General features: G+C 41.2%; 1 protein-coding gene across 3 annotated transcripts in view; it reads left to right on the top strand.

Moving 5' to 3' along the window:
• The window catches only part of NEURL1 (neuralized E3 ubiquitin protein ligase 1), a 123,276-nt gene that overhangs the window by 53,996 nt on the left and 41,348 nt on the right, over positions 1 to 27,932 (top strand). The window contains exon 1 of one of the 3 annotated variants that reach the window (XM_033149743.1): positions 9,149 to 9,367. The exons of 1 other annotated variant lie outside the window; for it this stretch is intronic. In XM_033149743.1, the coding sequence (XP_033005634.1) occupies positions 9,334 to 9,367 (34 nt within the window). In that variant the 5' untranslated portion in view covers positions 9,149 to 9,333. Of the gene's footprint in view, positions 1 to 9,148; positions 9,368 to 12,392; positions 12,476 to 27,932 lie in introns of those variants that run through there. One more of the 3 variants, XM_033149744.1, reaches the window with a different exon arrangement.

Below are 27,932 nucleotides of genomic sequence, written 5' to 3'. Positions count from 1 at the left end.
AACCCACAGCGCCACCCGCAGAGGCAGGTATAAAGCCAAGGCTGCATTCAGTAGCATTGGCAGGAGTGTGAGGAATTCACTGGGAAGAGGTTTTGCTCAGTGCAAGTGATAAGCAGAGAAGCTGAAAGTTACCTGCTGTATAACATGGTGAGCTAGCACGATAAAGTGCTAGAGGATCTCTCCGTAAACTTGTATCTTCCTGGCAACCCTGAGATCACTGGTTTTACTGCAACTGCTTTTATATGTTTTATTTGTGATTGTTTTTAGACTGTTGTAACTCTATTAGATTGCTTTTGCTTTGCTTTTGTTTTAAATTGTGTATTTGTTTGCCTCTCTGAGCTCCCTGGGGAGAAAAGGCCAAGATATAAATGTATTATTATTCTTAATAAAAAGACCTCCCCATAGCCTTATTTGGAAATTGTAATTATGTTGGAGCAGTGGGGCTGTGTGCAATGGCTCTGCTGCCTCCATGCATAATCTTGCAACATTCACTGGCAAGGTATGAAGAGGGCTTGTAAGCATGTTCACATGAATATACTTCAAGTCTTCCTGTGATCAAGAACCCTGCTTTATCAGGGTTTCTAATTGGAGGCAGCAGGAGTGGGGTCAGCATGTTCAAGCAAAAATGCCTCTTCAGACCTTGTTGGCAAATGTGGCATGTGGCTCTTTGACTCTTAACATTTCATGAAAGACATTCTGTACTCTTGAGCATTTGCAGGTTCACAGAACACAATGGATGTTCCCCTTTCCCCCCATAACTCTTTTACATCTCGGAACTCCACAGAAACAGATCCTTCAGCTCCATTGGGTCCCATGTTTTTATATTGTTATTGTGGCAAATTTGGTCTATTCCAAGGATTTTCTGGTGGAACAAATTTAGTCCAAGCTCTCTGTCACTCTTACATATGTCGGTATGAGGAGCCAGCAGGACTGGGACAAGTCAGGCCAGCAAAAAGAAGTTTCTTCCAATCTTTTAACGTTTACACCACACATTGCTGGTTTTCATGTTTGATTAGAAAACATTTGGCTTGTTGCATTTAGTGTGAAAGGCAGAACATAAAGACTCAGGGTGGACTTGGGTACAGAGTAGATCAAATATACCTTTCCGGTGGAAAAGCTTTATCAAGTCTCTGGGTTGTGATAGTCTTTCTTCAGTGAGTTTAACCCCTCTGTCTGTTGCCTCTAGTGGAGAGTGCAGGTTTATTCATACTGGGTTTACCCATTAACAGGAAAAAGCATCCTTTTCTACAGTATGTTTTCCCTCTGTTGTAAAACATGGTGAACAATGGGGAGCTATTTTTCACTAATTCATATTTGTTTTGTGTAAGTTAATATAAAAATGTTCAAACAGTAGATTGTCTTGGGGAGGCTCATAGGACCGAGAATAACTTGTCACAGTGTTTTTTGTTGTGTCTGGGTAGTTGCTTTAAACATAGAGTTGGTTTCATGTTCTACCTGGAATTCTTGTATTATCCTGCAATGAAGTTTTATGAAAAATATTGGTTTTCAAATAATGTGGTGATGTTCCAAGAGCAAGGGGCCTTTTTTGTTCTTTTTCTATGTTAATTTCCTTTCTTGATAACCATACATACTTGCTGGGTGACCTTGAATGTCCAGGGCTTTAAAACAGGTTCACTGCAGACCTTAACAGTTATGGCAATCTGACGAAGTAAGCTTGTGTGCAATTAGGTGAAGGCTTGTTCAGCTCTCTTGCCTTAGAAATCCTTTTAACTGCTTATCTCAACACTGGTTTACTCCATTCTTCTTTACTCTTTTATCAGCTATGCAGATGGTACCCCTGTAATGGATAAAATAAAGCAATGTTAAGGGTAGGACTTCCAGTATTTGGTGAGAGTGTGATGAAACAACCACACATATATTTCTCTTTTAAGAACAGTTTCTACAGGTCAGCAGGAGCCTTGGAGAAGTAAGCGGGATAATAGGTCTGATTTTCTGTCCTGTGTGCCTACAGTCACTTTACACACTACTTTTATGGCTTATGAGAGTAAGAAGCATGTGTTTGTAAAAGGTATACTTGCAGTGGTGCCATGTTCCCTGTTGCTGCTGCTCCCTGTGAAGTGACCATTTGGCAAAACTAATCCCAGATTGTGTCAGGCTGCAGAAGCTGCTGATTTCATTTTACTCTGTCTTTTGTTTTAAAGTAGAATAGATGAATTAGTATGTTGAATTGTCCACACGACAGTTTTAGGAACCAAACAAGGTTATCAATGGGTAAATCCCGGAATCAGGTATTTGCACTGCTAGTTGGTCTCCAACTCTCTTTGCTCTGATACAAAGTGAAAATTCCACTGTACTAGGTAGATTTAAAAATAAAATGTAGACAGTTGATGCCCTTATTACCATACTGTATATGTAGACACATGCCATTTGCACTGCAAAACCAAATGAAACTGACACCAGGTTTTTACCAAGTACAAATACCACAAAGATAATTGCTAGCAAAGATTTTCTACCCTTAACTTACCCCTACCCCATTGTCCCTGTTAATTGATATCTACGAAGCTCAACTTCCAATAGCAATTGTTCAGATTTTCCTAATGCATTACCTCCAGAAAAATGGGTGGCATTAGCTGACAACTCTATCCTTAAAAGCCTTCCTTTCCAAATCTCCAATACAGCCAGTGTGGTGTAGTGGTTAAGAGCGGTAGACTCGTAATCTGGGGAACTGGGTTTACGTCTCCGCTCCTCCACATGCAGCTGCTGGGTGACCTTGGGCTAGTCACACTTCTTTGAAGTCTCTCAGCCCCACTCACCTCACAGAGTGTTTGTTGTGGGGGAGGAAGGGAAAGGAGAATGTTAGCCGCTTTGAGACTCCTTCGGGTAGTGAAAAGCGGGATATCAAATCCAAACTCCTCCTCCTCCTCCTCCTCCTCTTCTTCTTCTTCTTCTTCTTCTTCTTCTTCTTCTTCTTCTTCATTCCCTTATCGCGCAGACATCTCAATATATATTCTCATCATCCCATAACCTTTCAGTTGCCCTAGTTAAAGATGGCAGTATCCTGCCACACAGTCATGCTATCTCTAACTCTACTGCATGATTGACATGTACAATGGGCAAGTACGATGAACGCGCATCATGGGGAACAGGTTTGCAGCAGCAGACCCTACCTCTGCTGGTTCATATGTACTTTTTCAGTGTCTTCAGTCAAGCACACAAGCTTAGGTACATACAGTTTGTATGCATGTAGGCCTGTTGCAGATGTGCAGACACATACATGCATGGCAGGGGGTGGGGCTTGCTGCCCTAATCCTGCTCCCCTTTAGCTTGTTCATTATGCGGTAGAAGAATTGTGTGAAAGACACTTACCGGTATATGTGACCAAATTTCATCATTTAGGTATGACTGGGCATACCATTTCAATCCTTCTGATTCCCACTGTCCAAGCAAGCATAAGAAGAGGACTGTTGGATCAGACCAAATATCTAGTTTAGTGGCCAACCTGATTACCCTGGGAAGCGTACAAGCTGGGCTTGAAGGTGTTGCATCTCTCCCACAGTAGCTCCTTAGCAAGAGGTTCTCAGCAATGATTAGCCCTAATTATATATTCACTTTGTTTTTAGGGGATACTTTGCTCCTCTGAGCAAACAAAATGGAGGTTAAAGGAAGGCCATTAGCTGTGAACCCAGCTGAGAACTCTGGTATGACTTGAGCTACTTTGGTCTAGTTCAGAAACTGCAGGTAATGCTACAGGAAGCATTAACAGTATGTACCTAAGAGCCTCATGCAGACATTGAGGCTTGAAAAATTTACTTGCTGAGGGTGGTGGAAGAGTCTGCCGACATGATGCTACTTCCTCCAACCATGTGCGATTCCATTCACTGTTCGGAGGAGCCTCCACATGTCTGAATGAGAGTGAAGATGAGACTACTTAGGAAGAAATGAAATCCTTCTTAGGGAAGCAGTAGGAGTTGGGCAGTCACTGGGCCTGTACGTGACTACTTTTCATCTCGCGTCGCAGACAGGTATGACCCTTAATTGCTAACAAAACAAAGATGGAATAATGGGGGCAGGCAATAATTTATGTTGCCTACACATTCCCAAATATTTACCCTTCTGAAATGGGCCCTCTAATTACCAGGATATCCTGCTGTTATCTTTTGATGAAAAAACCACAGCATCGTCTCCAGCTCATATTCTCCTCTATGTTATCTTGTTGTCTTAGGTTGTGCAAAGATGCAGAGAGGAAGCTGGGGTTCAACCGGCAGATGGAGGAAAGAGGGGGTTTCTGGGTTTGGCCAAGTATAAATCTTATAAAGCTTGTATAAATCTTGAATAAATCTTGGCCAAGTATAAATCTGATGAAGCTTTAAACAAAACTTTTGAAATCGGGACCTTTTGTGCAAAAATTACATCAAGTTTTGCTTGAAAGAAACGAGCACACAAAATGGCTTAGTGTGGTGTCATGGCTGAGAGAATGGGATGTGAGCCAGGAAGTACCTAACTAAAATCTCTGAATTATTTATTTCATAAAATGTATGCACGTCTTGATTGTCAAACAAACAAACAAACAAAACTCAAAGCAGTTTACAAAAAAGATATAACACTAAAATTATCAGTTGAAAAATTAACAACAATTATTGAAAACTCAAGAAGTTAGAATAACAATAGACTAATAGGTGTGTGTGTGGAATCATAGAGTTGGAAGGGACCCCAATGGTTATCTAGTCCAACCCCCTGCAATGCAGGAATCTCAACTAAAGCATCCATGCCAGATGGCCATTCAACCTCTGCTTAAAAACCTCCAAGGAAAGGAGAGACCACAACCTCACAAGGGAGTCTGTTCCACTGCCAAACAGCTCTTACTGTCAGAAAGTTCATAAATTGATATATATTTATTTTATAAGGGGAAAAATCAGTTATCACTGTATAGATATGAGTGATGTCCAATGCAGTATTAGCCATGAAATTAATGGGCATGATTTTAATGGGTCTGCTCTGAATATGACTTAGTTGGACATCACCCTAGGTATCCTAAATGCTGAAGTTGAATTCTGAGAGCCTGGAGGCATATGTGCTTAACAAGCCCTCTGTGGGTGACTTTAATAGCTGTCATAATATTGCTAGTTGTTCCTCGTGCTTTCACGAGGGGCTTCTCAAAGAACAGAAGCCTTAAGGAAAACCCAGTGAATGGCGTAAGGGGACCAGTTCAAAGAGCAGGGGAGACAACAAGTTACAAACAAGTGAGACAGTAACAGCCAAAGGTGGTACCTTTAAAAATAATTACTCTAGTAGTATTGGAGAGAAAAGAAACCCATTAATAAGTGAGGAAGGAGCAAAGTCAGGTTGCTAATTCCTCTGGATGGTAAAAGCTAACCTTGAAGCAAATTATTAGATTGCATCCGTTGGATAATTGCTTTAATTACTTTAATTAAGAGCTTAGAAAATTTAGATGTGAACACGGAAAAAGAGAATGGTTGTGTTTGTGAGTGTGTCTGTGAGGAGGAGGAGGCAAAACATTGCATTGTGCGTGGCATGCCACCCAATCTCCAAGCAGTGTGAGATTCCAGGGGTTTGATGTGCTTTCCCAGAGTTTGACTTTCTTGTAATGAGAAACAGCAGAGACTGTGTTGTCATTACGATACTTGGTTTATTTACACACATATATACAACCCGAGCCTACGATGGCAGGGCTCACAGCATTAACACACCAAGACATCTTTTCTTCTCCCGTAACCACAGCCTTGGTTTTAAGCAGAAATCAAACATGGCTGTCACTCTCTGGCTTCTGCCGGCTTCCATTCCAGCTCACGGACACTCCACCCCAGCTTTTGTCTTTCTCACTACCAGCCAGGTGAGGGAGAGGGCCCTCATCTATTTTTTTTTTTTAAAAAATGAAAGGGAAATAGAACTGCATACAATGTGTATATGTGATTTATATGTATAGATTGAGAACATTACTATAATTTAAGTCAAAATACAATTATATTGCACCATAGTGATTAAGACTGACAAGGTGTCTGCTGCCCAGGTGCAAACTGTTGACAGGAAACATCTCACTTGTCATAGTTCTTTATCTTTAAACCATTGTGGACCTTTATACTAGAGGACTCCTTCAAATGGAGGACTGCCAGCCCTCCCCTTGCTCTAACTTCTCTGTAAAGTAGAGCAGTGGCCACCCAACACAATCTTGTGTGAATGTATTGCCAGAAATATAATTTTCATGCCTATCTCAGATGCAATGCTGCTTCAGTGCAGTGTGCTCATTCATTCAGCTGCTAGTCAACAACCATGCAGAAATTCTGTGATGTACATAAAAGTTTGGTTATTGCTTATAAAATGCCTTTTAGTAAACTACTGCAGTGGTAATCTAGTGCTTCCGTACAAGCAAATGTCCACCGAAACATACTTTATTATTTCACATTTTTTAAATTATTAAAAAGGCAATTTAATTGTGTGTTCAAAGACAGGGAGGTCTTCTTTTACAGATTACCCAGGTTCTCCCTGTGCATGCCTTTGTACTGAAATCTGCTGCTGAGTCTGCAGCTTCAGCAATGCAGCTACAGCACTGCTCTTGCAGTATTGCTAGAAATGCAGCAGCAGAATTAAGCAGGCATTCTGACTGCCAAGAAACTGCTGTAAAAATGCAAACTGCAGAAGGGAGAGAGTTTCAGGACATATATCTATTACTGGTCCATGAAGAGTAAAGCTATCTCAGGGCTTTTAACACTAGGAACTATTGCAGCTTCTTAACGTTAGCACCCTGCCTTATTCCCGCAGTGTTTTATAGGGAATGGTGTGTGGTAGGGATAGAGAACCTCCATTTGGAATGCAATCCCTCCCAGACGGAGGGAGAGTCTGTGACCAGTAGTGTAGATGATTGTCATAGGACAAGAAACTTCATTTTTTAGGTGTGGAGAAATAGATTTAAGATAAGGATTAGGGAAGCAGTTAAAAACTCAAACAAGTTGCCCAGGAAGGTTTTGGGATCTTTTTTTCTTGGAAGAATCACCAACACTATCATCAACAACAGCAGCAGCTGGTCATTTGTGAATAATTTTTTTAATCCTGGAGTAAAGAGTATTCTGCAAATTCTAAGGAGGTTTTCAGTTTCCCTTAAAAAAGAGGATTTGCATGAATTGAAAAGCCTGTGCAGAAAATGATGTAACCTGCTGATATTTCAAACTCATTTTATTCTACAACGCAGAAGATATCTTCAACTCAGGCTAAGGAACTGTTTCAGCTGCCACTGACTTTATCAAATAATTGCATGACCGGAAGGCAATTGAAGATGACCTAGTGTCACCATTTCAGGATTTTCCATAGCTAAGGATTCCATCCTACCTTAGTTATTTCCAAATTGTTGGCTGTTAGATTGCTATCCAGAAGTACAGAGGTCATTTGGTAAGGTGCTTTCAAGGTTGGGTCAAGATGGGTGAGGGAAGTACAATAGCAAATTTGTTCTTATAAAATATAATCCTTACACAAGCAGAGATCAGGATCCACCAAGACTGCACAATGCCAAAAGTATATGTGTATAGGAATTTAGGCTGTGAGCCCCTACCCATTTATCTTGCACTAAGCTCCATTGAACTCAATGGGACTTATTTCAGAGTTGGCATTTATAGGAGTGCGTCATTCGTTATTGTTGTGGCTTAACCAAGCAGCCCATTTTGGGATGATAATGCAAGTTCTTCTTGTTTACACATACAGTGGTACCTCGGGTTAAGAACTTAATTCATTCTGGAGGCCCGTTCTTAACCTGAAACTGTTCTTAACCTGAAGCACCACTTTAGCTAATGGGATCTCCCACTGCCGCTGCGCCGCCAGAGCACCATTTCTGTTCTTATCCTGAAGCAAAGTTCTTAACCTGAAGTGTTATTTCTGGGTTAGCGGAGTATGTAACCTGAAGCGTATGTAACCTGAGGTACCACTGTAATTTATTGGCTGATGCATAGACATTCCACATTTTCCTGGGAGAACTCTATCTCCTTCAGTCAAGGCATTCTGCTTTCTGCTTCCTTACCCGACTCTTCAGATTGCACCTGTTATATGTGTTCTCACTCATATTGTTTAATCTAACTCTTCTCTGCCTGTACTATCTTATACCTGTGAAGAAACTGGTTGTTACTTGCACTGTCTGCATAACCATGGTTTGAGTGTAACCCTTTCTTAGCTAGAGTGTAGGTGGCAAACAATGGTTTGCATAACACTGTGCTTGTTCTGCAACTTGAAACTTCAGTGTAAAGTTAGTTTGATTTTATGTTCTGGTAGAGCTAGGTTCTTGTTTTGTTAATAGAGGTGGGGAAGGATAACATTCTTACCCCAACGCATTGAGGGGCAGAATGGGGGTTCATGCATTTGAACCCTGCCCCGCGCCCTGCCCACACCAGCTTGCCTCCACAACTCAGTGCTTTTAATAACGCTCACTGCAGTCAATCAGTGGAGGTAATGGACTGAAGAGCAGGCTGCATTGTGTCTGAGCTGAGCCTGCAGTCATGCCACAAAAGCTAGTCTGAGGGGGGTGGAGAAAAATATTTTTGCTATTACAGTCCAGAGTGGACCATTCTGCATTTCAGAAACTTCTCCCTTGCTCTTAAATGATTAATAATTAACCAGCAGAGGAATCTGGGCCAATGATTTCTGGTAATGCAACTATTTCAGTTTGGGTTTCTGCCTGCCATACCCACAGATATATGTAGGAGTGATGTACTGAATGGAGGTATTTATCTTTTTCAGAAAGCTTCATTTTTATATTTAAATTGCATAATGATGGAGGTGAAAAGCAAAGCTTCATTGACAGCTGGACTCAAGATTTCTAAATAAATCTGTTTTGTGTTTGCAGTGAAATTCACGGAGACAAAGGCTTTGTTTTGCTTACAAGCAAGGGTACCTTGGGGTTTAGAAACAGGCATGCAGCCACTGCTTTCAACAGCTAAGAAATCAACTATATTTTCCCTAACAATTTATCAGAGTTGCGATCCCAGATTAGAGAAACCAGAATAAAGACTGACGGACAGGGCATGTTTAGGTGCCCTTGAGTTTCTTTGGGGCTGCGATACTGTATATGTCTGTAAAATGCTTTGAGTTTTCTCTAGCTATTTTGGAGTCACAAGTCTCCTCCTTATGTAAATAATCATGACATATGCCTCTGCTTATTGCTGAGCCTGTGAGGGTTGGAAAGTGGGTGGAGGCTGATTTCAGGCTTCTGTTGTGTGTTCATGAGTGTGTTATTTATGTGAGAGTCATTAAATCCCTCTGTGTCGGAGTGTGTCTGTGTCTTGCGTGCCGACAATGATCGCACACTTAGAGTTCTGCATCTCTGCCCAGTGAGAGGAGAAACTGCAAGGTAGCCAAGCCACCTTGCGCAGTACAATGGGGGGACAGCTAACCAGAAGCACACTATACGGTAAGGAGCTGGCCAGCAGCACTGATGTTTAGACAGCAAATTCTTAATGTTGGGTAGATTACATGCCCTTTGCCTAACCCTTCTGCAGCAGGGGACAATATGGCTCAGAAAGGTAAGCGAGCTACAGCAAAGAAGCTGTAGTCTCTCCTAACTGATTCTCACTTGGTGCCTTTTCCTTTAAAGAGAATCTTCTTGCCAGAGATGTTCTTTTTAAATGCAGAATCGTTAGACGGCTCTGTGTGTGTGTGTGTTATCTGATCTAATTCCATATGTCGCTTTTGTTTTATTGCTTCGGACAAATATTTGTCTGCAGAGCACTGCTGCCTGCTCTGATACCCTGTAGGGAAAAGAGAGAGAGAGAGAGAGAGAGAGAGAGAGAGAGAGAGAGAGAGAGAGAACAGTTTGTGGCGTTGACATGAAGGCAAGACAGTTTACAAGGCTTTCAGAGGAAACATTCATTTGAGAAAATGGATCAGGGTTTCATCTTTTAAAGATTCCTCCGATAGTGGGATTTTGCGCTCTGTGTGTAAAACTGTATTTGGTTTACAGCACAGCTGGAGGCTTGAAAAGGCTGCTTCATTGTAAATCCATTTAGTACAGTATGCTGCATGTTTTTGTAGGATAATGGACTGGAATGCATAGGAGAAGAGGGTGCAGTATTGCAGCGTTCCAAGCAGGTTAATGCAGAGAATGAAAAACTTTAGGACGTGGGACAAAATCTTACCGCGTCTGCATGCTTTTATATGATTCAGCGAAGGGAACCTATATGGGTGCTATCATGGGCATGATGCTACCATAATTTCAGATTCATTGATTTCAGTGAAAGAGTTAAGCAAACGCCTAACTTATTTTCATCAAAGTTGATGGGGACAGACAGGGCTTAACTGTGACTGGATGGTGCATAATAAGGTTCATACAAAACCTCTTTATTCTTCTGGGTTATTATTTCTCTTCAAACTTTTTTTATGTTGAGTGATAAAGTGCTTTTTATCTAAAATATTTCTTCATGGAGGCCCATAACTCAGTTTCAAAACAGGAAAATAACAGAGTAGGTTTATATTGAAACTGTGCCTTTGTACAGAAGTTGTGACAGTGGATACGATATATAATTTTGTTTTCCAATATGAGATGTTGGTAGGATTGTTCTCATTTGTTGTGTTTCCATACTTCATTGCAGTCTTCAAACAGTAAACCAGCCTACTAACTTATTTATTTATCACTTGCAGTGGATTCTGATGACAGTTTTAATAGTTTGCTTTTCATTGTCCAACCAAGTTTCTGCCCTCCCCCCCCCCCAGTGTATCACATGTCACGTATTGTTTGCAAAATAACGTTTACGTATTGTCATAACAAAAATGATAAATACAGCAAGAAGGGTTGGATTTTCTTCTGCTGTTTAAAACTATTAATTTGTTGGTGAACTTTGCAGGGTGGGGGAATCTTGACTGAATAAATATTCCCATGGGTCTGTTTAAATGTATATGATTCTACTTGGGTGCAGGAATCAATGGCTACTTCTGTGTAGCGTGGTCACCCAAGAACTGCACTGCTTTCATTCTATTGGCTTTATTCATTCTGGGGAGGGAAAAAGCTTAGCTTAGGAAATAGGAGGTACAGAGACATACTAAATCTACCACCATAGAGGAGAAAGAACTATAAAGAAATCTACATATACTAGAAATAATAGCTACGAACTGACCACTTATGAAAAACCATGCTAGAAAAAAATCCCCAAGAACTTTCAAGAGTCTTACAGAAGCAAGAGAATGAAGAACCTCACTGGGTTCAAGTTGGAGTTGGATATGTTTCTGAAGGGGGCATCTTTCTTTGGGGCATAAGATACTGCTACAGTTCGAGATAGGAGGTTGGTTGCATGGCACAGAGTGGTTCCCAGCTATAATTGTTTTCCATGGAAGACTCAATACATAAAATTTACTTGCAAAGAGTCCTGGCTGATTTTCATACCTTGGATCAGGAAGAGATTTCCAATAGATTTCATTGCTTCGTAAGTCTGGATTTTGGGGACATGGAGGTTTGCTTTTCCATGTATTTGGGCCTGTGTACTCACTCAGTTCATATGGAGCTATCTATGCTGCAGGAATCCGCCTGTAATGCTTTCTGCTTGATTTACAGTATGTTCTGGATTACACAGACTAATCCACTGGGTTAGAGGTTGTCCTGGTTTGCCTTTTTCAACTTATCTTGTCTCCTTAACTAATGTTATGGCACAGAATCCTAGCCCCGGTGCACTCTTCCTTGCAGAATTTACACAGAAGTTGAGCTATAAAATAAGTTCTTCTAGAGCATTGTCACCTACAAAGAAGTAAACAGTGTCCCAAACTTCAGCCATCTACCATTTACTAGCAGCAGAAAATCACCTCACACATAAACAAAAATACAAAGAAATCTTACTTATTTTTGCCATTGGGTGCTTTTTTGTCTCAGCCAATGGGAAATGTTGGGGTAAACCTTTTCAGATAAAGACTGATCCAGGGAAGCAAATGTAAATACCTGTACAATATTTTCATTCTGAAAACACCCCCCCCCCCAAAAAAAGAGCATGGGACATTTTAAAGAAACCCAAGAAATCTATTGATCTTTTTCAGTGGGGTGCTTTTTTTGCCTCAGCCAGTCAGGGGAAAGTCCCTTGGGGTTTTTAAAAGAGAACTTGATTGAATAAAGTGGATAAGTGGCTCTTTAGTGACACCACCAAACAAGGCATTTTGCTACTATGAGATACACCTACATTCTGGCAATTGTAGTAAAATATCCCCCAAACAATTTGTGTTACGTTTCTTTGCAGTGTTGCATAATCAAGAACAGGATTATACCGGTAGCAGATATTAATTTTTTCAGGGTACTCTGGGGCTCCCCTTGTGTTTGACTCAGAAACTGCAGTTAGTTTAGAATGCTGCAACACAATTGCTAACAGGTGTGAGTCCCTGTCAACATATAACACCTGTGGTCAGAAATCTGTACTGTTTGCCGATTTAATACCGAGCCAAATTCAAGCTGCTGATGGGACAAGCAAGATTTTACCTGCAAGATTGCCTTGTCCCATATATGCCCACTTGACTGTTTAAATCTGCGGAACTGGCATTGTTACAGGTATGACATAAAACTTTTTTGTTCAAATACTTTCCCTGGATATGTAGAATACTGGCATGTGTTTTTACTCGTTTCCAGTTTTCCATTGATTTTAATTATTTTTGGAATGTGACTAGAATAGATCAGAAAGACAGGAGGTGCATTTCAAAAAACCAAAATGCATGACGAAAGGAACATCACGTTAATGAAAGGAGTCGGGGTTGATTCTTTTGAACAGCATGATCCTTTGTATGGATATTCAAAAATAAGTTCAACCATATTCAGTAGGGAGTATTCCCTTAGTAAGTATGTTTAGGATTGCTGCCTAAGTCTAGGATCTTGTCATCATATACAGAATAGGTGCACAACAGGCTGAAACTGTTCAGACTATCGCAGACTAAACTTGGTGCAAACAGTGGTGATGCTTTGCATATGGAAAGTGAAGGAATATTACACGGTATATCATCCACTAGGGGAACATATACTATTTGTGGAATGGATTGCTCCTCCCCTTGAAGTCCCTACACACCTGAAATCTACTCTGGAGGGTTGTAGGCCTCACTGGAGCAGACTGGGGAGGGGGACAGAGGCTGTAAAAGGTAAGAGAAGAATGGGAAGCCCACTTGCTCAGTGCTGATTATCAACCACTGTTTTTTAAAATAAAATAAAATAATTCCTTCCAGTAGCACCTTAGAGACCAACTAAGTTTGTTATTGGTATTCGTGTGCATGCACAATTCTTCAGATATCTGTTTCGACTGTGGCAGACCAACACGGCTACCTACCTGTTTTTTAAATGTTCAGTTTAAATTACCTTAATAATCTGAACGTGACGTGGATTTGAAACACAACATGCCTACATGAGCATACAATTTGAATATATTGAAATGAGCCTAAGTACATTAGTGTGTTTTTTACAGCAGCCGTCTTACCAATCAGTGATAAACGTAAATCATTTAACTACAAATGAGTGTGCTTTCTGCCTCTCCTCTAATGCTCTTAAAGCAAGTTATTTTGGGCTATAGTTGCATATTCAAACAACTTTTGTTACCATTTTTAAAAACTTGGACAATATAGGGGATTTTGTGTATCCTGTACTATTTGTGCTATTTTGCCCTATGTTTTGTTGGAATATACCGGTACTTGGTGTAAGTAAGAAGAAAAAATAATCAAGGAGCTGTTCCCCCCACCCCACTTACCGGTAGTCCTATTTTATAACTGATTTTGGTTCAGTAAGTAATTGCTGTAGGGCGTATCCATTATGATAGTTTTTTTAAAAGGTACCTAGATATTTGCACTTCCAACGTTAGGAGTAATAGTAAACTTTATCTTCTGAAGTTCACTGAAGGTGATCTATTATCCCAATAATAGTTCTTCTTCAGGAGTAGAAGGAGTGGCTGTGACTATGTTTTCAGTATAAATCCCCAGTGATTGAATAACATTGGGCTTCTTGTTAGGGTAGACACATGTCCTAATTTGCAGGGGACAATCCTATTTCAAAGGCTTTCAGAAAATGATCCTCTCTTTAAAGGTGGCCTCTATTTGAAGTCCAAGTCTAGCTTAAAAATAAGGAACCATAAGAAGGTTAATTCACCCCATCAAGAGTTAGCACCTTGACTGCATTAATTATATTTCTAATTAAACTATAGTCTTCATTTCTGAATGTGTGCATAAATCAGCACAGTAAATTTTATGCAAATTGGTGCCTTCTTTGGTGATTGGCTGCCCCTTTTTTGGTGATGCGTAAGTGACCACCTTCGTGTTGTAACTGTGTGGATGAGGCCAAACATGGTAACCAGCTGGAGCTGCCCAATAATTGTTTTACGAATAACCCTTTTTTTTGGATGGAAGAGAAGACTGTTTACCTTAACATGAGATCAAGCGGAAGCAATAGCCATTAGTAGAGTGGAAAGCAGATGACTTGTTTCCCACCCTATAAGCTAACATTTGGTCTTGGAGGGAGGCACACGGTACTGCAATTATACCATTTATGGTAGCGGGTTAAAAGTTATTGTCTAGTATAACAGCTGTTCATAGTAAACATACACTTTATAAATGGAGTGCAGCGCAATGATATTGAAAAAAACATGCAAGGGAAATGCAGTCAGCCTTGAGCAGAGCCGGGAACAGACACCAAGGGTCTTGTTTCCCAGTTTTGTGTTTCTGATCACAAGACTGTATCATTTCTCTCTGAGTTAAAAAAAAGAGAAACTTTTAAGTATTAGATGTTTCTCTCATTACATAGGGCACTCCATTTTATGTGTGCTTATTATGGATGTATTTTCTTTTAACCAAGAAAAAACAACCAGGTAACTATTTGCCACAGAGATTTCTGCTTGTATGACTCTTAATAACATGAAAACAAGCAAGAAGACCACCAACCTTTGTGAGGAATGTTTCCTGTGAAATTACCTCTTTTTAAAAACAACTTATTTTGATGAAAAGTGGGATATAAATTCCTTAAATAAAAGCAAATAAAAATCTTGTAAACTGCATGTTTTAAAATTATGTATTAAAACACACACTCAACATTGCTGTTTTGTTTAGGGTGCTTCCAGGCAGAAGTTTATTGTGGAGCTGGTGCCACTCAAGATGTTGTCATTATCAAAATGCCAAGTAATACTTTAAAAAAAAAATCTTTTAAAAAAAGTTAAATCCATAGTTCCTCTTACAGTGGAAAATCCATTAAGTAAAAACAACCCGTTAAATATTTATAGTTACTGCTAATGCTAATGTGGAAAGTCAAGGGGGCAGAGAGTTGTCATGTATGTGGTGATGTTTTTGTAGGTAGCCCCTATTGCCCTACCCCACTTCAGCTTGCTTCTCACCTGAGCACAGCATAGTCTTTTTGTTTCTACTAGCCAAAAGGATACAGGTGCTCCTATTTCCATCAATTACCGTATGCAGAAGGCATGTCAGAATTCCAACAACTCTGTTTGGAGGAAGTATTCCCTCACGATCTCAACATATGTGGGAGATTACCTTGGGACATTTTAAAATCATCACCATATAGAGGTCTTGTGCAAGACCTGCTTATCAGAATTTCATTATAGCAAAATGTCAGTCTTTCCCAAGACCTCTGCATTGAAGAAACCCAAATGGAAATGGGTTATCTCTCCAGCCCCAAGCACATGCTTCCGTTTTGGCCATTGTGAAGCACAATTACGGCAGTCTTGGGTTCTTGTGCACTTCTTGTGTGGTTTTTTGTTTTGTTTTAAGTATGTGCACATAGGTACAAGAATACTTTAGTGCATGCCCAGAATGGGAAAAGGGTGAGGGGGCGACAGTGAAGGGCGAGGGGAACAGTTATTCGGCAGAGAGGCCAGAAAGCACAATAGACCTCTCGCTGATGTGCATGGGGTGGGAGTCTAAGACTAAAAGTGGAATGTATAGTTGATCACATGTCAATCATGCACAGGGAGAAACTTGGTCTGAATGACACATTTGCAACATAAAGCCCCTGTATGTAAGCTATTATTATGATTAAGGTTTATTTCAAATAAATCTTACATGGGAAACCATAGAACATGCTGAACCAGACCCATTTAGTCTACCATCTTGTTTTCAACAGTTGGATAGCCACGACTCTTTCTTTTGTCCCCCAGCAGCTGATATTCAGAGGCACAGTGTCTTTTATCCTGGAGTTAGGACCCAGCTACGATAACCAGCAGCCTTATGCTTCATGAATTTGTCTAATCACATTTTAAGCACATATGGCCATCACTGCATCTTATACTGGCATGTTTCATGGTTTAATGGTGCTGTGTGAAGTAGTCCTTCTTGTTAACTGTCCTGAGTTTCATTGGATAAACCCCAGTTTCTGGTATTATAAGAAAGGCAGACCAACTTCTCTGTATTCACATTCTCCTCACCAAGCATAATTTCATACCTCTCTGTAACATCCCTCCTAACTCACCTTTTCTCTAAACTAAAAAAAAGCCCCAAACATTGTAACTGATCCTCATAAGGGAGCTGCTCCAGTCCCCTCATCATTTTTGCTGCCCTTTTCTGAACCTTTCCCAGCTCTACAGTCTTATATTTGAGGTGTGTGGATCAGGGCTTTGCACAGTATTCCAAGTGTGGAATACCGCATTCTACAACAAACCAGCATTTTAGTTTGTTTGCAGAGACATCACAAGACTCCACATAGTGATGATTGAAATGTATACAGCAAACTCTGCCTGGGTGGGGAGCTGCCAAAAGCTACGTTTTGCCATGATGTTTATAGCTACGTGAATTGGCCCTCTGGGTTGACTTATGAAGCCTGAGCAACATTTTAAATGCCACAGTTGGACTGTTGACATTTTGTTGTCTGAAGTAGACAAGAATTCATTTCCCTTCCCATCCCTTTATTACTTTAGGTAGGAAAAAGCTGCAGCAATATGCATGCATGGATGTGAATAACTTGCACATATCTTCCGGGGATTTTCTTGCCGGTCATGGCTCACAATGAATTAAGATTCTGCCAGCAATGCAATTGGGCATGCATATCCTTCCCACTTGAGCATTAACCTCACTCTGTAAACATGATATCCACCAAAAAAGTATTGCCAAAAAAAGGAGATTTTGTTTTTCAGTTACGTTAACAATTATATCAAGCACCTCATTTACAGTTTGGAAACCTATCATTAACAGCAGAAAATCAGTGTACGCTGGGGTTTGGAACCCCAGGCCAAATTCAGCCCACCAAGGGCAGATTCACACCATACATTGAAAGATTAGTCAACACTCATTTAAAACACATGGCTTTCCCCAAAGGATTCTAGGAACTGTAGTTTGTTAAGGGTGCTGGGAAATGTAGCTCTGTGAGGGGGATACCGCATGCCCTGGGATTCTATGTGGGAAGTAATATGCTTTAAATGTGCACTGGAGATGCTTTATGGTGTGGATCTGCCCCAAGTTCCTCTGTTTGGCTCTCAGGGTCAAAATTATTTCTAGACCACACCTTACCCCCAGGCCACATTTTGAATCTGTTGTGTTTTATTCCCAGCTGCTCTGTGTCTTGTAATTTTCCCATCGTGTATGTTTGCTACATCATAATATCCTAACCTTTCTGGATTTAAACTGAGCCCCATTCCCATTTATTTCAGCATTTGTAGCTCAGACCCCAATTGTCTGCATATTTGTCCACCTCCGAGGCACATTTTCCTAATAATTTGACTTGCAAATGTCTAAAAAGGGAACCGCCCGAGTTCTAAACACTGCCTCGTTAAAATGAACAATAATACCTTGATAATGCCAAATGTTAACCTCAACACTGTGGAGATGCAGTTATTTTAGTATTCTATTTTGCTCTGAATGGGTAAATATTCTACAAACACAGGACAGCTGAAATAGAGCAATATATATTGTTTCTAGACGCTGCTGCAAATGTGCCAGGATGTAGATATCATCATCCCCCCCCCACACACACATTTCGTCCACTGAGTATTGCTGTGAGATGAAGATGCCAAGGCTGTTCTTAAATATCTATATACAGCATGGCCTTTATATAGTCTGAAAGATGGTATTTGTTTGCTTTCCTAAAATCAGTCTATCTCAGGGCTGGATTAACTGATACAGAATACCCTGGGAAGAATGTTGAAGCAATGTTAACGTTTACTAAAAAGGGGGCTACCAGTGATTATGCTATAATCCTGTGACTTTGCCAGATTTCAAGTGAACATCTGAGGTTACTTTTAGTTGAATAGTAGAAGCTGCTGGGAAAAAATGTGTTATGTTGTCTTTGTTTTACTATATATATATATACAGAAGGAGTTTACATGCATGTGGTGGTGTTAAAAACCATGCTTTATCCGAATGGTTATCAAATATACTTTATTTTGAATACTTGCTGTAATTTAGGGCATATCTGCACATATGTATTTGAAAAGTTCCACTCCATGAAATTATTGCTATGAGAGGAGAGAAACTCCTTTTGATATGCTTTGATATTGCAGATGCACAGTTCCCATTTGCTTCCCCAAGCAGCAAGAATTTCCAGCGATTCTGCTGCCTGCATTTGGCTTCCTTTTGCAGGAAGAGATCACTAGAGACTTTGGTAATTTATAGTATTTAATGTCATCACAAATATGCAGTTGGAACACAGGTGGGAGGCAAGCACCATAGCCTTTCTGGCAGGCACTAGACCCTAACACCCCAACACCAGTTCCCTGGAGCAGGGATTAGCCAGACATTGCTGGACTTCCAACTCCCAGCAATGTCAGCTAGCATGGCCCAATGGTCAGGGATGGCGGAGTCCAGCAATACACCACAGAGGCAGCCTGAGATCCTTTCATCAGCAGCTCAGCCATCACTCTCTGCCTCTCAAAAAAAGGGGGCATGTTTTTCACATACAAACCTTCTGATAGCCCCTCCCTTCAGTTGTGGGGGTTGGACGGAAATAAAAAACACCTCCTACAAATAGCTCTCACATTCCAGGGATGTGCGTCAATTCACCATCTAACAACTAGTTCCCAGGAAGATACATGTACCAGTCATCTTGAGCCGTTTACCTGGAAATCCCCAGCTAAAGGGGTGACTGGCTTCACTTGGCCAGTGTTCATAACAATACTTGCTTTAGTGGGAGAAAGCAGTCTGAGAATTATTTTGAATTGTGGGAACAACTGGGGAGAAACAAACTATTAGGCTCCAGATCAGAAAAGTCCTGAGCATGCTGTGTCACTCACTCACTCACTCACTCACTCACTCACTCACTCACTCACTCCTTCTCCTCTTTGGGCTGTCTTCTGCCAGAGGAGATGCTGTAGCGAGCTGCTGGGGGAAATGGGCTCCCACTATTCCTGCCACCGAGCTTTCCAAACAGAGAGGAAAGGAAGCGAGGAGGGGGGAAAATGAAGTTCTTCTTGTATGCATAACACACACCTCTCCCAAACACTGCTTCCTTTCCCTTTTTCTTTGCTATGTTTGCTGTGTAAATGATGCTATGAATTGCTTTGCTGTTTGTTGTGGTTGCCCTTTGTTTTCAGGAAACAAGTTGAAAGTACTGGGCTGTGCCTCACACCAGTTAATTCTACAGCAAGCTTGTTCTAGTACAGACTAATCTAGTGATTCTTTAGAGAGAAACTTTAAATAATGTCCGAACCACGACTCTTATGAGGTTCTGGACATCATGTGCACATTTGTATGAAGCTCTAGGCAACGTTGTTTCTTGACTATTCAGATTTTGCACTCGCTAACCAAGCTTCTTCTAGAGTATATCAATTCCCAGGTATTGAATGAGGAAGAAGAGAAATTAAAAATTACAGCAAGTGAAGTTCTGGCTTAAGACAAGCCCAGTGATTGCACATGGACATAAGGACTCTGCTCATTAATACCTGATTAGGAAACTAATTGCTGAAGCAATGCAATTTGTCTCAAAATACTTAAAATCAGTTGCTTTGGAAATCAACCAGGTGTAACTGTTAATGCAGTACAGTGGTACCTCAGGTTACAGACGCTTCAGGTTACATACTCCGCTAACCCAGAAATAACGCTTCAGGTTAAGAATTTTGCTACAGGATAAGAACAGAAATCGTTATCTGGCGGCGCAGTGGCAGTGGGAGGCCCCATTAGCTAAAGTGGTGCTTCAGATTAAGAACAGTTTCAGGTTAAGAATGGACCTCCGGAACGAATTAAGTATGTAACCAGAGGTACCACTGTATATTACTTCTGAAGGACTGACCCTGCACAAATGTACATGGGAATGGTAAAGCTGGGCATTAGCCACGATCCCAATTCCAGTAGAGGACCACTCACCAGTTGAGGATCCTGCCATTCCTTGTTTGCATGAAGTATCCATTAAGACTGGATACAAGTTAAGAGCGTTCCTAGTTTGCATGTCTTAATTCTTCCAGGTAAGTGGGGCCCCACTGAAGGTACTGTATCAAGAGCCACCCAAATAATGCAGCCAGCACTGAGTGTACAACAGGGACTATTTGCTGAGCTTATAGGATGGTGTAGCACACACAGGTTGTGTGTTTATTTTCGCTACACAGGAAAAGCAGAGAGGATGTGTGCTGGCAACAATTTGAGAATGGTCAGGTACATTTCTGTTTTACTGCTGGAACACACATCTGGCTTATATCAGAACTGTGACAATAGATGGCATCTTGACAGAAAAAAGAAGCATATTCAGCTATTCTGAAGTTTCAGCAGCCAGCCACTGACCTTCACTTCTCATGACACTGGTCTCAGTTCTTGAATTGGAGAAAAGCACAATCTGCAAGATAGTCCATTTATGCTTCATGTATAGTTTCCTCTTGCTTGCAGCTCATTTGCATTTAGTCATGAGAGGTCTGTCCTTTGGGACGTGAAGGTTGTGTTAATGTTTGCACGCCTTTCAAACTTCTTGATCAGCCTCTGGGTTTTTGATCGCTCATGCCATGGCTAAGAAACTGAGCACATGCAAAGCAACCCATATAAAACAAATGAACAAAGACAAAGGTAGAAGAAATGAATGAACCAGGAACAGGAGGACACAAGCATATAGTGAGCAGCAGTCACAATTCCTAATGCATTCTTTCAGTGCACAGTAAGGTGAAGCAGGAAAACTGTAGCAATGCTACATCCAAATCAGTTCCTAAGTTCTTTCAGTGGAGAGGCAAGCCGGATGTGTTCTACACATTTCCATTGAACTGCATTGAATTGTGGATGTAGACATAGCCTGACACCCACAGTGACGACCTTCTTCTTTGAGTGTTTTTTTTTTGGTCTTGCTAAAGATTATGTAGGCTGGGTGAAAGCAGAAGCCATTCCACCCCGTCTTCTAATTCAGTTAAATCCACTAAGGGATGAGTCCTAAGGACTAGTGAAAGGCAGCTAAGGGGCTGCTGGATTCCATCAATCTACCTCTCCGCAAATGGAGAAGGAATTCTGCCACCAGAAGCCTCCATGGTGGTGTTGGAAAGTTCCACCATGCTTCTGCTGTTGACTCTGTTGGTAGTATGAAATGAAAAGGTTGTGTTGGGAGAGGATTGGAGTGGGTGGGGGGTGGGACACACCTTGAATCCACACAGGGTTCAAAGCCTTCTGGTTTTCCTGGCACACTCTTGCAAAGGGAGTAAAACTGCAGTAGCTAGCCTAGTTCCCCCCCCCCCCCATTGACACCAATGTGAGGGATGGGGAAAGAATGATCACTAAGTACAAAAAAGGGTGAGGAAAGAAACTGCTCCTACCTTCTGCCCAAGCTGGGATGAGCTGCACTTGATAGTGCCGCCCTACTGCTCACCACCTCAACCTGTGTCCACCACTCCTGTCCCTTCTGGGCTGGCTTCTTGTTAAGGCACCTTCCTCCCACCAGCAGGGCCATTCTCCAGGTGAGGTGGCAGGGGGTGGGGGGCATGTGCCTGCAGGCAGGAACTGGCCCCGGCAATGCAGCTGAGGCTGAGCGTAGAAAATTTGTTTGCCCTCTCTGGGTGTGCTGAAGGAGGAAGGGCGAATCACTTGTGGGTCCTGCTGGCAGGCTTCTTGCTCAGGAGGGTGCTGCCGAGAGCCGTCTGAGAAGAGTGGAACCTCCACGTTCTAGAGCAGTCTACCTAAACTGGGCTGTGGGCCATGGGTTAGGGAGCATCAGAAGGGAGCTGTAATAATCACTCAAAACAAGTTTGAGCACCTTTTGGTGAACCATCACTGCATCTGCCATTAGCCAGAAATCACTGTTTATTGACACACACACACAGGTATATATAAAGCAATATGTTCCTCAAATTTTCCCCCACTTGCCTTACTTGTTTTGCTTTTTGTTTGTGTTCCTTTTTTCCCCTCCTCATTCGGACAAGATGTCCATTATTTTAAAAAAGAATAATTTTATGGAAACTTTTTGTGACTGTTAAAATGCAAAACAAGCAAACCCACAAGGAATCCTCTTTGCCTTTTATAGTTGCCTTGACTGTGTCTTCATTAACCACACTGGCATCCTCCCGGATTTTTGCTGTTGCTTTCCTAATCTGTGATCTATCTTAGTTTATATTTTTGTGGTTTTCAATAATCTCCAAGCATCCGGAAAAAGATTCACCCCTGTTGACTCTCCCTTTCAGTTGTGTTTAATGTCTCATCCCACTCTATCCCAAAGCAGCATCTCTCCCGCCACCCCACCCCCCCGCTCCCTGTTGGGTTTTTCTTGACTTTCAGAAAACCATAGGATTCAGTATGGCTAACTTAAACCAACAGCACACACACCCTCACGCACAAACAAAGCCCACTGTAGCCAACCAAAGGCAACCAACCAACCCCTTGGCCACCCCAACCTCTCTCACCACAGAGGAAACATAAAAAGCAAATAGAGAACCTACCCAAGTGACGCCAACACAACCCCCCCCCCAATACACTAAGTAAAAGAACTTAAGTTTTACCACCACACCCCCTCTCTTCTGTCCCCCCTTTTTTCTTCCCAACCCTAAACTGCATATAGCACCAATGTCTCACAACAAATGTAACTGATCTGTAGAAAACACAACCTGAAGAAAGAGATGGTGCATGTGCTTTTGTAAATGAGGAAAACCTTTAATAAAAACAAACAGACAGAAAACTCCACAGTTTCTTTTAGGTCAAAAACATGTTTTTCTTTAGTTAAAGTTGCTAATATTTGGGTGCAGGTTCTGCATGGATGCAGAGTACCCATAGACCTGCTTATGGAAGTTGAATTGGCCATGGGCTGCTAACTTGCCACGGTGCAAAGTTTTCATCCTTTAGCATCACACAACCCTCTCTACTTAGGTGAAAAGCTGAACCTTTTAAGAGACTGTAGCAAAATTCCTCATAGTTTGTTTCCAGTGACTGGGGCGGGGTGGGGGGGGGGGAGAGAAAAGAAGAATCTGTCCTGAAGTGAAGGTTGAGCTCACAGGCCAACATACTGATCTCATAAGTGGGAAAAGTCAGGGACCAATGTAATTTTACTTTAATGAGCCAGTGCTTTCTGTGTGGCCCATAACACAAGAAACACCACGATGATTCACAACTGTTCCTGCCCTTTAATCCATTGATATTGCTGTGTGTCATTCACACCCACTGAATTTTAACCATTGTTTTAATTCTTACGATGGTTCCGTATTACTCATTTATTATTTCTGTTCCGACTGTTCCCAGTTTTTTCCATCTTTTTTGCATATTCAAAAGGCTTGGCTTTTAACAGCTCTGCACCTAATTCTGTCTCATACTCTTACTGGAATTTAATAGGATAGGTTCCAAGTTACTGCAGTGTGCATGGAAAATGTGCCCAGGATAGGCTTTCCATTAAAATGTATTTAAACTGGAAGAGAATGCTGGCAGGTTTACAAGTATTCCAGAACTAGATCCCCAAATACTATGACTAGCATTTCTTCTTTCTTTCTTCCAAAAGATTAACTGCTGGTTTATATTTAGCAGCAGGAATGGGTTTTGTTTTTTTAAAGAAGTGTACTCTATCAGAGGCCCACTGAAGGAGAGCAAACAACTTTTACGTTGATTTGTAGACCATGGAAATAAAACATGGCCGTAAAATATTCACAGCTGGAATCTCCTTTTACACAACTGGTGTTTGAAGTGTGAATTGCTATTTACACTCAGTCAGCATGCAATTCTGGTGAAAGCTGCATGTTTAGTATGTCTGTATTAAATTACATTACTCTATAAGACAGAAAGTGTAGACAAGTATTGATGTTCTCCTTTCAAACATACCCTCCATCTTGAATGAAAATAGCATCCAATTGTAACTAAACATAGATGGAGGCCTGTTCCTTGATCTCAGGGACAAATCAAGCATAATTTGGTTGTGATCTCTTAAGAGGTATGTGAATCATAGCTGTCAACCTTTCCCTTTTGTGTGGGAAATTCCCTTATAGCATTGGGAAACAGCAGGGAGGGTTGACGGCTGTGATGTGAATGCAGAGGGGAAGAGGTGCAAGGCCAAGAAATAATGCTGTCTACAGCAGGGCACAGATGGTATCCCCTCCCTAGTACAGCATTTAAAAAGTATTGCTGCACCACTCAGACATCAACTCCTGCCTTCCTCTATGCTGTCCTCATGGTGCCACCTGAGCAGGCCATCTCACTCTGCTGCCTCTGCCACTTTAAAGGTGCAAACATTTATCTATTGTGGCATAAGCTTTTCTGAACTAGTGTCCTCTTCCTCAGATGCTTTTGAAGCGTTATCCGCAGTTGACATGTCCTAGTTTGGCGCTTACTGTCAGGTGCCAAATTGTGTAGATCAATGATGGACATCTAGGTGTTGGTGAACTCCAACTTCCACCAGCAGCAGTCAGTGTGACTAATGGTCGGGGTTGATGGGAGACATAGTTCAGCAACATCTGGAGGATCACAGGCCTCCCACCCCAGTGTAGAAAGTTCTTTATATGGGGTTCCCAATGTGAGGGTCCATTCTTAATGGTTTCCCGCCTGCTAAACAGGAATCTGACCAAATGGAAACTGTTTTCCTTAATGCAGTAAGCAACTGCAGATGAAACCCTAAATGCACTTATTAGGGTGTAAGCCCCATTTAACAGAATGAAACTTACCTCCGAGAAGGCATGCATAGGATTGCCCTGAATCTTTGCTATCATTCGTATGATAAACTTTAACTATAGCTCACTGAAGCAGCAGCTCAAGTCAGTGAAAATGTTGGCCCAATGTGCGGCTTGCTGTGAAAAATGTGAATTCTATGTTGGGGATTATTAGGAAGGCAATCAAATTTAAAACTGCCAATATCCTAATAACTTCGTATAAATCTATGGTGCAGCCGCACTTGAGTACTATGTACAGCTCTGGTCACTGCATCTCAAAAAGGATATTGTAGAAATGAAAAAGGAGCAGAAAGGGGTAAGCAAATGTTTGGGGCCTTTTAGTTCAGAAAAAAGGCAAGTAAAAAGGGAAGCATGATACAGATGTATTAAATTGTGCATGTTGCGGAGAAAGTGGGGAGAAAAACGCTTTCTCCTGTTCTCGTAATATTAGTATCTAATGTGCTCATGTCCTGCTTGTGGGCTATAGGCATCTGTCTGGCCAATGGAGAACCAGCATGACCTAGATAGGCTTTTGGTCTGATTCACCAGGGCCCTGCCTTCTTACATTCTTACATTTTGATACTGTATTTGAAAAGGTGATGGTTAGAGTACCATAATGGCAATTCCTCCTCCTCTCTTTTATAAATTCCTTCTCTCCCCACACTCCAAAATCGGGAAAACACAGGAATAGAGCAGGATATAACAAAGTCATAGATCAAATTTATGAATGAAAAGTATTTTAGAACACACACACACACACACTGCAGTCCTTTGTTATGTTTACTCAGAAGTAAGTATGACTGTGCTTACTGCCAGAGACTTGTGTGCATAGGAGTGCATCCTGAACGGTGGAACAGGGAAGGATAATATAGGGTCTGATTACAATCTTTAAATTGAGTACGTTTGATATTATATGAGACCATAAGAACAGTTCTGAAGGATCAGTGAGGCTCTATTTTAGCCTAGCATTCTTACAAGTGTTTGCTGAAATCTTTCAGTTATTTCAAATTGTGACATAATTTGTGGATGGACGGCAATAGTTTAAAAGGATGATGTGTCATTGGTGATTGAATGTGACACAAATACAAAAGCAATTGTTTGCAGCACATAAAATGGGTTGATTTTTGCCCCAGAGGTCAGGAAAGGGATACTGACAGAGAGTGCCCTTAGGAAGAAGTGTAATGCAGTAAACACTGGCACTCTTCTTCATGCTGTTATTTCACCTGACCATTTGTCGTTTTTTGATGGGTCTTGGTTTATGAGAGGTTGGCTTTTATACTCTGTTCTGTGCCTGTCATTGTTTACTTTTTAAAAAAGTGATTGGGGAATAATGCGCAGAACACAAATAACCCTAAGCTCAGAAAGTACTCAGAGATAATGTACTCAGAGATACCTTGTTGTTTAATTCTATGTCTCCTGAACTTAGCTTTGGTTGGCAGTTCTTGGGGTTCTAGTTTAAAAAAACACCAAGGGGTGACACCCAGTGATGTCCTCCCACTTACGCAACAGGACTTTCTCTTATCCCTGTCTAGCATTCTGCACACAGCCCAGATATGCTCCAGAGTGGCTTTTAATCCTCTAGGGGCTCATACAGAACCACAGTGGTGAGGAGAGGAAAGAGAAGCCCTTTGGTATGAATAGATTATGTTGGATCTCACTATCTACCAGGATTGTGATTAGGAGTTACTATTTGGAGTTGGAGTTAAATGCTGGTGTAGGCGGTGAAGTTTTAAGGATTGCTGTCTACTTGAAGTTCCTGCTTCCCCTTCTAACACTGCCTCACTTCGCCCCCAATAGCTGCAAATACTGCCATCACTGCCTCCATTTTGATATACATACATGCAGATTTTTGCTATATAAATATCTTCTAGTTCCCATCTAACAGATGCAGTTTCTAACACTGCAGTAAGATTCATATTAAGTTACTGCAGTAAGATTCATTTCAAGTTACCTCTTGAGGGATTACCGTATTTTTTTTTAAAAAGTCTAGAGCATAGAATCTTTCAATGTGGATTGGATTCCATTTCTAAAACATTTTTTTAGCAGAAGGGTGTTGTGTGTTTTTTTAGATTATCAGTAATCTGCAGATCAAAGTGCCCGTTTTTGTTTGTTTGTTTTGGACTCGTGCTAATCACTTTGCTGAGCAACTGTCTTTCTGACCCCCCCCTTCAAAAAGTCAACTGATGCATCCTTATTGAACATTCAGAGAACACTCTATAGAGTCACTTTTGCCTGTGCCCAACAGAGCTATATATATATGTACTCTTCTTCTACTGATCTTGCAGAACAGCTTAGCTCCCCAGAGCTAAAATGAACCAGCGGTGTGACTCAATATATGGGATTTTCCTATGTTAGGTAAGCAGGGGATAGGAGCAAGCATAATGTGCCGCATAAGGAGAATGGTCTACCACTAAGGCAAAACCATTCCTGGATACAACTCAGTAGCAAACTATTGCTTTTTATTTAGGAAAGTCTCCCCCTCATAACCAACAGCAAATCTGCAACTGAATAGTAGGTTAACTTTTCTTCCTCATGAAAATCAAGAAGTTGTGACATCATTACAGCACTTCTCCGTGCTCCAGACATGAATATGAATGCAGGGCAACAGCCGAATTTGCCTCATAATAAATGTCTTGAGAAATATTGTGGCAACTTGAGTGGTGGTCTTTCTGAAGTTTGAACGTGGGAGGGTACTAACTTTTCTCTGTGGACATGGAAAGTTAGCAAATATGAACATGGTTAGTCTGCAGCTAGCCTTTGATAGAGCATTTTCAAACAAGTGATTTTTCACATAAACACATTCATTCTGAAGGTAGTCTAGGTGCCTGGAGACACTTTATAATATTCTCCCCATAGCACCTGAATCAACTCTGTTTCATAACATACTAATGTTCACAGCACAGCCTGAAGAAAAACTACATGTAGATCCCACTATCCGAACACAATAAGTTCCCTTGAAATCATTCATTAGGTGAGCATTCGCATAATGAGCTAATAATTTCCATTGGTTCCTATGGGGAAATT

Source organism: Lacerta agilis, chromosome 5, assembly GCF_009819535.1.
Source record: "Lacerta agilis isolate rLacAgi1 chromosome 5, rLacAgi1.pri, whole genome shotgun sequence".
In the NCBI taxonomy this organism is placed as follows: domain Eukaryota; kingdom Metazoa; phylum Chordata; class Lepidosauria; order Squamata; family Lacertidae; genus Lacerta; species Lacerta agilis.
The sequence above is the reverse complement of the archived record's forward strand: the minus strand, read 5'-3'. Positions and strand labels throughout refer to the sequence as shown.